Genomic DNA, 13411 nt, shown 5'->3' with positions numbered 1-13411 from the left:
AGCTTTCGATGCTACTCCAATCCTGTTGACCTATATCGTTACGAAAGTGATCAGAGTTAAAATTCTTAAATTTCCTATATCTCAGGGTAGTATGCTTATTCGTTGTCGATTCAATAGAAACTTTACGAAAAACGTAAACTAAACTGTGATCGCTGATGCCTATATGTGAGACCCCTGAGCAGACGACCCTATCTGGAGTATTTGTAAAAATTAGATCAATTAAAGTACGTGATTTGTCGGTAATTCTAGTATGTTCAGTTATTAACTGGTCAAGGCCGTAAACATCAGCAATATTAGATAAGATATTTGTACTTTTGTCAAACTTAGGTGCGGCCATATTACAATTCAGATCTCCTAAGACGTAATATTCGATATTTTCTGAGTCTAGTTTTCCAATAAGTTCTTCAAATGGTCTAAAAAGGTCAATTGAAGAATCAGGGGGTCTATACCAGGTCATAACGGCAAAAGGCCTTGATCTGGGCTTCTTGATTTCGACAGTCAGACTTTCTATTTGTTCACATATTAGATCAGAGCGAACAGAATAATTGATTTCGGAACGAATAAAAAAACAAACACCCCCTCCAGACCTACCGTTAGTAGAGCGATCTCTACGAATAGATTCATAGCCAGAAATATGAATTTCATTATCGCCTATTGTGTCATCCAATTTAGTTTCATTTATGGCTAAGATATCGATAGGTCTGTCGGAAAGCAAAATTCTTAGTTCATCAATGTGTGCAGAAAGACTATTGATATTTAGCGAGGCCAATTTAAAGCCTCGTTTAGGCGGGAGAAATTGGTGAGAAACGATTGGATTTCCAAGGTCGCGATTACGCTCTGAATTGAACAGACGGCCAGTAGGTCAACTACATTCATGTAATTTATTCGCGAAGTTGTTATACATTTTGGCAATACCTGTCTCCCCAAGATGAAGTCCTCCTCTATTTAAGTCCGTTGAGTGAATGTCATCGTGGAGTATGAAGTGCCACTGTCGCTGATTGCAGAATTTTCGAAGCCTTTTGTTGACTGCATCAACATCGCCGCTATCTGAGAGGTCCGATCTTGTGACCAGCTCTGATATTATTACTTGTGCGTCCGTGGAGCTTTCAATTTCCCTCGCTAGGTCAACGATGTTATCGGCGATTTCGCTTGGGGATAGTTTTCCAAGGTCGTTAGTACCAGCATGTAAAATGATCTGGTCCGGCTTCTTGTCCAGTGTTGGTTTCACATAATGTGACATATCACTTGTTGTAGCTCCCGCGAAGGACTTTACAACAACCCGGTGGCCGACTTCTTTCCCTAATTGCCATCCTTGCTTATAGACATGCGCGAATTCCTCGTCCATTTTAGACGCTCTTTCGTTGTAAGTCCTCTTGACACCTGCAATCTGGAAGCCATTTTACAGTGCAAATTCTCGCTATTTTAATTTGCCATTAATAAGGGTTAAATTTCTTTCTCTGACATTATTTCAAAAAAGAATAACGTGCCGTTCAAGATACCTACCTCTTGATATGCCTTAATAATGTCAATTGACTGGCCCTGCAGCTTCACGGTGACACCTGACAAGTGACAGAGGAATTCGTAGAGCACAAGAAGTGATACAAGGAAGTCAAAAGTTGCTAGACTTGCCAACAGTGCAACCGCGTCGTCCTTGCTCTTTCGGTCCCAGGCGGCATCTTGGTACTCGTCACCACACATCTCGTGATTAGCCCCACAGGAAATGTTTTTTAAGGCTGCAATGACGTAGGGGTACGCCTGGTAGAAATAAGTGTATGCCGTGTGGCGCGCGGCCCATCTCGTCCTGCACATGTCGATAAGTCCCTTACGGCTACTTGCCTTTGGTATGGCCTTCGTAATGATGGATTGTAGAAGACCTGTGACGGAAAGGTGCACAATATTATAACAAGTTTGCATTCTTATCACAAAAATGATGTCTACATTATTTTAATACATTTCCTTTTTAACATAACTAGTACTTAAAATGTAATATTGATTTGAAAACAAAATTACGAAATAGTACAATATTATAACCACGAAAGATCAATGACAAGTAAAGCTATAATCCGCCTTACCCTCTCGCGTTGGGCTTCCAAGGAAATACAAGTAGCATCGCTTCAGTTTATCGATCACGTTCCTGAATTGTGGTAAAGCACAGCTGTGGGAAATTACCAGACTCGGGCAATGACCGCTGCAGTGTACATATACAGCCTTTGGCGAGCGCTCTCTTATTCGACGCTGAACCCCCACGTTGTCACTGGACATGTTAGCGGCACCATCGTACCCCTGACCCCTCACGTTCCCTATTTCCAGACCAAGACCTTGCAAAGTAGACACTATCGTTTCCGCTATTACCTCGCCGGTTATTCGAGGCAGATGAATAAAGGCAATAAAGTCCTCCCTGACATCGTTGTTCTTGTCGATAAAGCGTGCACACAACGCTAGTTGCTCTTTGTTGTGATTCGTTACCTCGTCCGCCATTATACTGTAGAGCTTGGCAGCCTTGATTTCCTCTAGGAGATTTTTTAATATCATATCCTGTCCAATAATTTCAATGATCTCATTCTCGATTAAAGGCGACATGTAAGTAATGTTGCTGCTGGAGAGTTGGATATTGTCTAAGTGTTGTTTCAAAATGTCGTCGTGGTTAGCTATCATCTGCAGAGCCGCTAAGAAATTGCCTGTATTTCCACGACTGTCTTCGTTCAAGACTTCGTTATCTCCAAGCGGGGCAATGCATTGTCGACCACAGAAAAGAATGGCTTTTGAAACACATTTAACGATGTGCCTATTTCTGATAATATTCTTTCGCTTTTCGTCATCTATTCGGTTGTTCACGTTTTGCTCTGGATTTTCAACCGAATTAACGAAGGATTTGGTAGCGATCATTGCATCGTGATGGTACTTCATTTGCTCATGTCTTTTTGCCTTTTCTTAAAGCTTATGCCAGTTTATGTAAGGCTTGTTAACAAAAGCACCCTTGTCTTTCCTGCAATGCATAGGTATCATCAAAGCACAGTGTTTACAGAATACTCCATCTACTGAAGGGCGGTAGACCATCCACGAATACTCACTGAGGTATTGTGACCGAAACCCTCTTCGGCACTGATGAAGAAATCGCGTTGAAAACTTGTAGTTAATCGGTAGCACAAAATGACTTTTAATCAAGTGATACTTCTGACCAACTGGCAGCTTATTTGCGGAAGATCCAAATTTCTCAGAGGTCGTCGAAAACTTCCCGATGTCATTTATTTCTTGTTACATCATTGGTTCTAAGTGCTGCCGCGTTAGATTGTCATCAGTATTCTCAGCTACTGGAGCTTGCGAAGTTTCTAAAATTTTATAAACAATGCGGAATTGTTAAGAAAGTACACATCGGCTTTTCATAGAATATTGTCATGACATCAGGAAATGACGATAAGAGACCAAGAGAAACATAAAATGTATTTTCCCTCTTTGTGTCTCGAAAACTTCTAAGTTATGGTTTGGGATGCCCGTGGATTACTGCTTTAGATTAACCCTCCCCCAGTCCCTCTCCGAACTGTTACTCTGTGTTTTCCTCACTGGCTTTTTATTAAGCGAATTTGTTTCGTACCGAGGAATAGCGACTAAATCTTAGAGCATAATAATGGGATCAAGACTGGTGGACATTGCGAAAATAAGTATGATTTACCTTCTATATCTGGCTGTAAAACTGTAGTTAACTGAGATAGATCTGAAGTCGTGGTTTCAGCTGGGCTGTCATCGCAGACTGCACTCTCATTGTCAACGTCTGATGGCTCTTGACGGAGTCAAGTCTTTACTGGGAAAGAGTTCCATATAACCCCATACATTAATTATGCATTCCATTTCAAAAAGACGAAATATAAAGTTTCTTTGCGACACTCCATGCATAATTAATGTATGGGGTTATATGGAACTCTTGCCCTTTACTGACCCATTTGTCGAGAGACTGGCAAGATTTAGCTGCAGCCTTCCTCTTTCTACTTTCCTGTTCTCTCCTACCCCTAACGTACTACACAAAAAAACTAATTTTGCATCCTCGGGCGTTCATGCGCTCGTACAAATGGAGAATACTACCCGACGCGTTAGCAGACGTGTCTGACAAAGTCGTGAGATCGCTCCCTTGTCATTGGCTCGCTCGTCCAAACTCCCGTGCAAAGCGTGCGCATCTTAATTTCATTTTTCATTTAGATAAGCTCGGACATCTGTACGCTCATTGAAATGTTCTGAATGGCTCGGGCTACTAGATTTTGTTTAAGTATCACTTTTAAGTTTTAAACTTCAGTTTAACCGACTGCGCTCCTTAACTTGGATATTGAGTATCAAAATGTGGACCTTTGTGGCTTGTGGGGGGATGTGGACGCACCCCGTGCAAGCCCCCCCCACCCTGGTTACGGGCCTGTGTAGACAAACTCCAAACCAGAGTGAAGAGAAAAACAAGAATTTAAATGTGGGAAATGGAGAAAGTTGCTGAAAATTTCTATATCAATGAATTTTTATTGGTAAGCTCAACTACGCATAGGTGAATAACATGGAAATACCGTATAATAAATATCTCTCATGCTGCGGCTGTTCCGTCTAAAGATTTAATGTCGTGAAAAATAAAAGATTTTTGTAACTAAGTTGAACAAAAAAAGTAACCGAATAGTATGAAAACCGTCAAGGAAAAACACTACACCGGTCAAAAATATTTAGTACGGATAGGATTAAAAGATTATAAAAATCATGATAGAATTAGAAAAGTTTACAAAACCAAAGAAAACATCTCCTATGGGAAGTTTTTGGCCTCAGATTCAGTTCATAGCTCAATCCTTGTCCACCCGAGACGAGGCTTCTTGGCTCCCATTCCTCGCCACGTCGATGACTATGTTTACCTGTATCCTTCGCACGCCACATTTACCACTTGACCATTTGAAAACTCCTCGATGTATTAGAATAATTGTCGGTGTAAAGAGCTTTTTGCATCGACGGCGGAGGGTGCGAGGTTTAGGGGTCTCAGTAACAGTGTGTGGTTCGGCAAGTGGCTTTAGATCTAAATGAAATCAGTAATGGTTAAGCAGTATCAAACGACGACTTGCTTCTACTTGAAAAAAAAAAGCAACTAAGCAAGTAGTTCATTTGACATTTTATTGAAAGATACGTGCTTGTTTAAAATCAGTCTTTTTAAACTTGGTGTCCAAAATGATGCGATCTCGAACATCTGGGATAAAGATTCTTTCTACAGAAATGTTTAACACGTGAATAATAAAAGCATCTATGCTTTCGTGCTTCCACGCGGTAGAATCGAATGGCGAGCATCGCATTATTGGAATCAGTAGTGCATGAAGCTGGCAATCATGCGTTCTGCTTTTCTTCGATCTTCCTTTGAAAGTTCTGCGGCAAAGAATCTATAAAGATCCGCAGCCTGGGCATCTTTCCTGACTTGCCAGAGTTAAATAAATCAGCCATGGCAATAATGAACACTCAATGAAAGTACGCATCCATCAAATGATTTCTCATGCGCTCGTGGTAGTTTTATTATCTTGGTAGCTGGTGTTTTTATATTGTGTCAACTCTCGCACAAAATGTTCTTCTCGTCGCGGCATTGTATCATCTCGTCGTGCAGTGCACTCATCTCGTCGTGTCGTGTTATCATCCCGTGGTGCCATCATGACCCACCCATTCGTGTCGCTGTATCATCTCGTCTTGCCGTGTACTCGTCTCCTCGTATCGTTCAGTCATCTTGTAATTTCGTCTCGCTTCAATTTCCACTAAAAATGAGGAGACTATAACTTTTGCCATGTAATTTCACGCATTAGTTGTTCACTTACAGTAAATTCTCAGTCTTCGTATCTTCACTCGTGTGACCGCAGGAACTTCGTCCTACCTCGTCCTTGCTTGTCCTCAAGACATTATTCCAAAAATCATCGCCATCGAAGAATGAATGGGCATTTTCGATATGTTAAAATTCTAACTTGGCTCCGAGGCCTGGGGCAATGAAACAAAATAAATTATTCATCAACCTCGACGTGAATTTTTTAATTTTAATATGGCGAAAATGGCCTTAGTTGTCTTAGATTGGCGATCACACCTAGCTTGACCAAGGAATATGTAATTCCCTTTCTTTTCATCTTTTCATCTTTTGAAGTAAGTATAAGTACCATTACAGGCCTCCCACCTTAGCAAGTATCAAGAACCGACGCAAATTAAGAAATTTCGCGTCAGAAAACGAGCGGAGTCGACGAGCCAAGGCAAAGTCACGAGGGCCGAGGCATGTCTGACTCTGAGATCGATATGTGTTACGTTTTGAGAACGCGGCTTTGGTACTTTGAAGGTACTCTGGATCGCTGTTTTCATAAAGTCAACTCAAATTTACAAACTTATTCATCTTGATGACTGACCAAAGGACTTTTAAGTTCCAATCACCGAGAGTTAGGAGCGTATAACCGATCCATGTCCATGTGGCATGACGGGCACTCTTACTTTTGGAGGAAAAAGCCTCCAACCACGTCAACTTACACTGAAACATCTCGAGTATAGATGATGTTAGGCACTAGAGACATCGTCTTTTTGTGCTGATATATTCAGTTGGTGATCCAAACTTTTTGCTTTCGGAGGCCTAAAATCGTATGGGGGAGAAAAATATCCATGTAGTTATTCTGATTAGTGAAATGTTTCATGCGATCTTAGATATTTATTTATTTATTTTTTTTCAGTTTACTCTATGTCAGTGATGAGTATTTGTTGGTTCCATCCATTCTGCTATATCAACAGGATTAAGAGAGAGAGTAACGCTGCTTAAGGATCATGGCTACCGTTATGTTGGATTGCAAAGGATTTGGAACGAGGATTGGTCAATAAATTAGCACAAACTAACGAAAAGTTAAGCTTGAGATGGCACATAGCTTCGGATTAAAAAACAACAACAATAACTTCAAAGGAAAATAAAAAACAAAACAAAAGCAACAGCTAAAATATTGGCCAAAGTGTGACTCCAAAATATGACGTCAAAGACTAGCTGCATCGCAGCATTGTAACCGAGCCGCGAGCCGGCGATTGTCACGACGTCACAACACCATATTATGGGGATAGTGTCCATGATCTTGTCACAACACTGAACACTGTACTGATTATCTGATCTTTGAACGCAGGTAAGATTTAACTGTTTTCATTTCAAAGTTCCCCCTTTGGCACCTTTTACTTTAGTTGAAAAGGCCCAATCGAAAAAGCGTGCGCGTTGCACACGAAGCAAAAACATCTCCTCTTGGTCATGATGTCATCGTGCCTTCACGTGCAATGATTCAGAAATAACAGCTGAATTTCGAGGAACTCGTGGAAGCACAGAAAAGACCGCAATAGACACTGGCATAAAATAAATAATAATGGGGTAAATTCGGGTTTGGTTCTTTCATTTGTTATGTTTTAACTAGTCTCAAAAGTAATGTAAACGATCGATTGATTTTGAAGCAGTGCCCGTGCACTCAAGGAAAAAGGAAAATGGTTGAACGATTTTTTAGAATTTTTACTCAAATTTTCCCCAACAATTGCTGCTTAGAAAAAAATAATTTCAAAAATGGGTCACCTCACTCGCCAAAGGGGGGATGGGCTAAACCTTTCCCACCCACGTCTTTGGGGGCACTAATTGAATAACGCACGCCATTCCATTGGTTTATGATGTATCCTGAGGTCGCTGTAGGCAAGATTTTCCCAAGAAGAAGTTGAAAAAAAAAAAAAAATAAATAAATAAAAAACATTCGAACGGTATTGTTAAGTCTCTGGCATGTGGAAGGATGAAATATTCCTTGAGTAACGGCTTTATACAAGCTTTGCGTTAGTTTTTTTCCCTCCAGATCAATTTCCTTTAGATTATTTTCTTCAAAGAGAATAATTTGCACATCAAAAGTTTTAAATGAATAGTCTTGTTCGTTGAAACGAGAAAGGGTATCCTGCTTGTAAAGCTTGTCAATTGATGAGACAAATTAAAGAAAACAATCCTGAAACATGTTTCAGGAATTGACCCATGACGCGAGGACGGCTGTTATGCGCAAAAGCAGGATGCGCAGTGAAATACGACGGGAAACACCCTTTTTGAAAGACTTGAGGCACGTAGATGATGAGGCCGAATGTTACGTATGAAGCACATACGAACTCGAAACTTTGGTTCTGGAATTTTCCACTATGAAAGAAATATAGGCTATGGAGTGATGTTACTGGAACTCGCTTAACATAAAAGACAAACTGTTTATTTTGAAACCATTTTCAATTGGAATTTAAAACTTTAAGATTTTTACGTAGAAAAGAAACAAAAAAAAAAAACTTTGATTTTCTTGAATTTTACACACCCACATATTTTCACGGGTGTTTACTGCAGTGACTAATTGCCCGACTCAAACAAGCTAAATGCCTTGCAGTCAAAATTTTTTTCCGAATATCCACTGAAAGGTTTTGTCAAACCGTTTGTTTGTTTAGAAATGGCGATGTCTAAAAAAATAATTTGTTTATTTAGTGGACAAATTTACCGAGCTTGTACTCTATAATACCGCTCGCTTGTTCGTGTCTTTCTACTTGATGTATCCAAAGCCTTTCCCACTGACTTACCCTGCGTAACTACTAAGCGTGAAGTCCCCGAGGAACAAAACAAACCGCTTTATTGGCTTGGCCAAGCGTCTCACTCAATATTCTATAACACCGCTCGGTTGTCGAGACTAAAAACTATACGCTTCTTATCAGACTGCCGTGTACGTGTCATTGTGCCAAACATCTGAAAAGCCCTTCACATCAACTCACTCGGCCCAACAACTGAGCTTGAAGTCGCTGGGAAAGTGTCGACAACCGAGCGATATTTTAGGGCATAATACATTTTGAAAAACATGAAAACAAACAAAAACAAAACAACAACAAGAGCATAAGAAAAAAAAGGGAAGAAAGAAAAAAGAAAAAGAAAACTTGATAAGGCCTCTAACGCTTGGAAAAATGTGATAAACCTTAGACTTTGAGTTTACATTTTTCCCATTTGGGTCAATTTACATTTTTTCTTCGGTGTGAAAGTGCGCAATGTGATGCGAGGGGAATCTCCTTCATAGACTAGTGGCAATTAAACGCACGAGACCAAATAATTCGTTTGAAACAACCACGAAATCGAAACCTTGGTTTTGTGATTTTTCCGTTATGAACAACCACAGTATTCAAGCTTTTTTTGTTTGTTTCAGATCTACAAACATGCCGCCCGACATTCCTGAAGAAGATCGTATAGACGACAAGGTAACATTTAATTTAATTCGTGAACGTTATGATGTTGTAGAAAGATGAATGTTAGTTATAAAATTGTAATCTAGACTTTAATTTTTGCTTCATTTGAAGCTATAGCTGCTAAGTTACGTCCATCATTCTGCACTAGACATATGGATGTGTTGCGTAACGACGTTCGTTTTGTGCCCCAAAAAATGTTTGGTAAAAATGTAAATCAAGATGGATTCTTCTAACATGTCTTGCTGTATTACTTATACTTCTTTCAGCCAAAGACAATTGCAATTTTTTTCACTCTGCTCTCAATTATTTGCATCGTAGTTTGTTTCATTACATTGGGGAAATGCTGTTGTTTTCCCACAGGGAGAGTGGCAGGTCGGTGCTGTTGGTGGAGGGTGGCAGGTTGGTGCCAATGATGCAGAGGGACAGGTTGGTGCTGTTGGTGGAGGGTGGCAGGTTGGTGCCAATGATGCAGAGGGACAGGTTGGTGCTGTTGGTGGAGGGTGGCAGGTTGGTGCCAATGATGCAGAGGGACAGGTTGGTGCTGTTGGTGGAGGGTGGCAGGTTGGTGCCAATGATGCAGAGGGACAGGTTGGTGCTGTTGGTGGAGGGTGGCAGGTTGGTGCCAATGATGCAGAGGGACAGGTTGGTGCTGTTGGTGGAGGGTGGCAGGTTGGTGCCAATGATGCAGAGGGACAGGTTGGTGCTGTTGGTGGAGGGTGGCAGGTTGGTGCCAATGATGCAGAGGGACAGGTTGTTGCTGTTGGAGGAGGGTGGTGGGTTCGTGCTTTTGATAAAATGTGGATGCTGCTAACTTTCCTGGTGGTGTTAGCATTCCTTTATGAAAAAGGTATAAAAATTACCATAAACTTATGAAAACAAATTTTCCTGATACACTTTCTTTGAGGAAAGGAGGAATTTAAATGATCACAAGAGGTCATGAGGAGATTGATAACTTGATTGCTTTAAAAAATACATTTCTAATATGTAACTTTCTTTGATTGGCTTTTGAGCAAAAAAATGGTGTTCAGTAAGTTTTGTTTTTTGGTTGATTTCTGAAGATATAGAGTTTTTCAGATGATACCTGCCATTTTATAGCAAATTTCAGTGAGCAATTCCTAAAAGTAATTTATTTCCAAGTGAGTATAAAGTAGTCAAAAATCCCAGCAGGGGGACTGTAACTACCACTGCTCAAATGAGGGATTGCATTTTGAAATCTTGCTAAACAAGATTAAATTCTGTGAGTGCATGATATGGGAAGCTCAATTCTATCAATTGCTGATTATTCCCAGACATCATGGCAGGGTGTGCTTTTTCTGCTCAATTAAACAAGTATTTAGTGTAATATTATTTGAAGTAACTCGTGGCATTATTTTGTTCATTTGCAGGAAGACAACTTCTGAGAGCATTGAGACTCTCTTGGTAACTGAAATAAATTAATGTAAAAATTATCATCTTGTAATTAGCTTTGCTACAAGATATGTATTAGATACAATAAATATATGAAGTTCATATATTTTGAACTGCGGTATTAGATACGTATGATGCACGATCCTCGCAGTAGATAGCGCTATTTATGCAATAGCGAAAATCAGACCTGAAAAAAAGTCAGGCCTGTACGGGATTTGAACCAATGACCTCTGCGATACTAGTGCAGCGCTCTACCAATTGAGCTAACAAGCCAACTGGGAGCAGGCCATTAAGTTGAATCGTAATAAACCTGTGAAAGTGATAAATCAGATACAATGAATATATGAAGATCATATATTTTGAACTCCGGTATTGGATACGTATGATGCACGATCCTCGCAGCAGATAACGCTATTTATGCAATAGCAAAAATCAGACCTGAAAAAAATCAGGCCTGTACATATATTCATTGTATCTGATTTATCACTTTCACGGGTTTATTACGAATCAACTTAACGGCCTGCTCCCAGTTGGCTTGTTAGCTCAATTGGTAGAGCGCTGCACTAATATCGCAGAGGTCAGTGGTTCAAATCCCGTACAGGCCTGACTTTATGGAGTTAATGGTAGATCACCATGATCTTGTTTCCTTATGCTTGTTTGAGTCGTATTTAACAGCCTGAAGTTGGTTTACCCTAATCAGCTTATTAATTATCTCCTTGAGTATTGCAACATTTGGGTTTTGTTTTTGTCCACCTTTTTGAAGAAGTGCTTGCCTGCATTTTAGAAGATGTTTTACTAAAGGTGACATGAAAGGTGGATCTCTTGATGACATTAGCACAGTCTTCACTGGGAAACAGTCATTGTACATTTGCATTAGTGCACACTGAAAATTTTGCACTTTCTCTTGAATGTAATGTGTAGATAGGACAGAAGACCATTTGTACTCCCCAAGCAGTTTAAACATTTTGATCTTATAGTGATCTCTCACATCCCGAAAGGCTTTTGTATAAAGATCCGCCTTAACATGATCTTTTGGACAGGCTAGGACCATCTGGTGGTCTGTTATTACAGCAGATTTGATAACTTTAGTCTTGCTCCATAGACAGGGTTTATTTGTAATAAATACATCAAGAATTTTGTTTTTTTTTGTGGGTTCTTTCACCAGTTGGACGAGAGAAGCTTGGGTTAAGAGGTCTTTATACTTTAGCTAATTCAGATCTCCACCAATAACTATAATGTTATTAGGGTCCATAGATATTATCTGTTCATATGTATCTCCAAGAAACTCTAACAAGTCCTCCTCTCAGTAGACTGGTTCCAGTGGATGGTAAATGGAGCACATATAGAAAACTGAATTAGGAGTTGATATTCTTGCCCACATACACTCAAAGTCATTCGCAAATTCATCCAAAATTACAATTTTCCAGTCACATCGACAGAAAATGGCAACTCCACCTCATTAAAAACATGCAGACATGACCACGAAACGTATGTTCCAATTGTTTATTGCAATGTGGTAGGTCAAGTTAGTTTTCACATGCTGTGCGACTTCTTATGTCGTGACTAAAACTCGTGGCAAATTTAGCACAACAAACAATAAATAAACAGGTTTACAACATACCTACCTTTCATGTATAATGGTTCATAATTATTCATAACACTCAGTAAAGGAAAAAAAAATCAACACTTAGTTTTAGTCACACCTGTTATTGTCTTGGGGATGAATGAGCCAAGTGCTTGAATGTCTTTGTACAAACTGCGTTGAACATGTCCTGACATCCATTCCGGGTTTTAGGATTTGGGGACATATTCCATCATTCTGTCGTTCTGTCACTCCTGCATTCCATCATTCCTGGTTTTAGGATTTGGGGTCATATTCCATCATTCTGTCAGTCCGCCATCATTCCGGCATTCCATCATTCCGTCATTCCGACATTCCAGCCTTTCATCGTTCCAGCTTTTAGGGTCACCCAGGGCTTTGAACAGTACCTGTTCCTGCCAGGCATTGAACAGCATTTTCTGTCAAGGAAATGTTTTCACAGTCTTTGAAGAAAAATCAGTGAAAAATTTCAAGAAAAGTGACCCCATGGAATTGCCCGCAATCATCAGTGTTGTTTGTGAACACTCTCTCGGGCAGTTCATTCCACTTCTGTTTTTGTCAGAAACGACCATTTCATGGCCGGTTTCTCATCGCCTTGTTTAAAAATGCAACCTGTGACTTCATGCAGTACTTTCAGGGTAGCCATATTGAGAATGATTCTGTTAAGTACACATGTGCTACCTGATCGAGTCTAGGTTGTTTAGGAGATAAATAGGAGTATCGAGTCTCTTTCTTCCTGCCCTTCGTGGTGTCGAGTTCTCACTCTCAAAATTTAACCTCTCTATGTGATTGAGTCTCCTGACTAATCGGCCCCCACTTCTTTCTCTGGTCCTCCTCTCTTTTTTCAAATGATTCAATTGATACTTTTGCGATACCATCCTACTCAAAAACTGCTGGAGCTTCATCAACATCCCCTTCCAGTTTGGTCACGTCTTAGGCGGAATCGTTAACTTTGATATCTCTGATATCGATATCGTCATCCACGATGATAGAGTTTGGATATTTGTGGCGTTCTTGGAAATTTTCTTTCTCTTTTTCTTTTTTCACCCTCGGAATTTGACAAATAACGGTTGAGGTATTCTTTTTCGGAGAGGGTCGCCATCTTGAAATTGCTGACGCGTCAAATCAGGAGATAGAAGACTCTATACATACATATGTATGTATGGAGGGATGTAT

General features: G+C 40.1%; 3 protein-coding genes and 1 long non-coding RNA gene across 7 annotated transcripts in view; 1 reads left to right on the top strand and 3 right to left on the bottom strand.

The window, feature by feature from the left end:
• The window catches only part of LOC148725621 (uncharacterized), a 3737-nt gene extending 2377 nt beyond the window's left edge, over positions 1 to 1360 (bottom strand). The window contains exon 1 of the mRNA XM_088730925.1: positions 916 to 1360. Coding sequence (XP_088587051.1) covers positions 916 to 1345 — 430 coding nt within the window. The 5' untranslated portion in view covers positions 1346 to 1360. The remainder of the gene's footprint in view (positions 1 to 915) is intronic.
• A 680-nt stretch (positions 1361 to 2040) lies between these two features.
• LOC148725620 (zinc finger MYM-type protein 1-like) lies at positions 2041 to 2907 on the bottom strand. The gene has a single exon (XM_088731519.1). The coding sequence runs from the start codon at positions 2905 to 2907 to the stop codon at positions 2041 to 2043; it is 867 nt and encodes a 288-aa protein (XP_088587645.1).
• Positions 2908 to 4477: 1570 nt separating this feature from the next.
• On the bottom strand, positions 4478 to 13304 carry LOC148725619 (uncharacterized). Of its 2 annotated transcripts, none has more exons than XR_015990705.1 (3): positions 12339 to 13304; positions 6499 to 6598; positions 4478 to 5967 (listed from the first exon to the last, which is right to left on the bottom strand). It is a non-coding gene; the product is annotated as an uncharacterized LOC148725619 (long non-coding RNA). The 2 variants fall into 2 exon arrangements; XR_015990704.1 differs by lacking the exon at positions 12339 to 13304 and adding an exon at positions 9486 to 9621.
• Positions 6032 to 10748, top strand: LOC111334014 (uncharacterized). 3 transcript variants are annotated; one of them, XM_022939699.2, is made up of 5 exons: positions 6032 to 6126; positions 6696 to 7130; positions 9189 to 9240; positions 9589 to 10075; positions 10614 to 10748. In XM_022939699.2, exons 3-5 carry the CDS (start codon positions 9199 to 9201, stop codon positions 10649 to 10651), a joined length of 567 nt encoding a protein of 188 aa, XP_022795434.2. In that variant the 5' UTR covers positions 6032 to 6126; positions 6696 to 7130; positions 9189 to 9198; the 3' UTR covers positions 10652 to 10748. The 3 variants fall into 3 exon arrangements, with proteins under 3 accessions (XP_022795434.2, XP_088586660.1, XP_088586661.1); XM_088730534.1 differs by having other exon boundaries at positions 9547 to 10075; XM_088730535.1 differs by having other exon boundaries at positions 6056 to 6126; positions 6754 to 7130; positions 9547 to 10075.
• Positions 13305 to 13411: the final 107 nt, after the last annotated feature.

This window comes from Stylophora pistillata, chromosome 8 (genome assembly GCF_964205215.1).
Source record: "Stylophora pistillata chromosome 8, jaStyPist1.2, whole genome shotgun sequence".
NCBI lineage: Eukaryota > Metazoa > Cnidaria > Anthozoa > Scleractinia > Pocilloporidae > Stylophora > Stylophora pistillata.
This window is presented reverse-complemented; position numbering and strand designations above follow the sequence as displayed.

What these genes read in the sequence shown, in the direction of transcription:
- LOC148725620 (XM_088731519.1), bottom strand. Translation starts at nt 2,907, where the DNA reads ATGAAGTACCATCACGATGCAATGATCGCTACCAAATCCTTCGTTAAT.
- LOC111334014 (XM_088730534.1), top strand. Translation starts at nt 9,199, where the DNA reads ATGCCGCCCGACATTCCTGAAGAAGATCGTATAGACGACAAG. An exon ending in AAGATCGTATAGACGACAAG is followed by an intron (nt 9,241 to 9,546) that starts GTAACATTTAAT and finishes TTTGCATCGTAG; the next exon opens with TTTGTTTCATTACATTGGGG. An exon ending in AGCATTCCTTTATGAAAAAG is followed by an intron (nt 10,076 to 10,613) that starts GTATAAAAATTA and finishes GTTCATTTGCAG; the next exon opens with GAAGACAACTTCTGAGAGCA.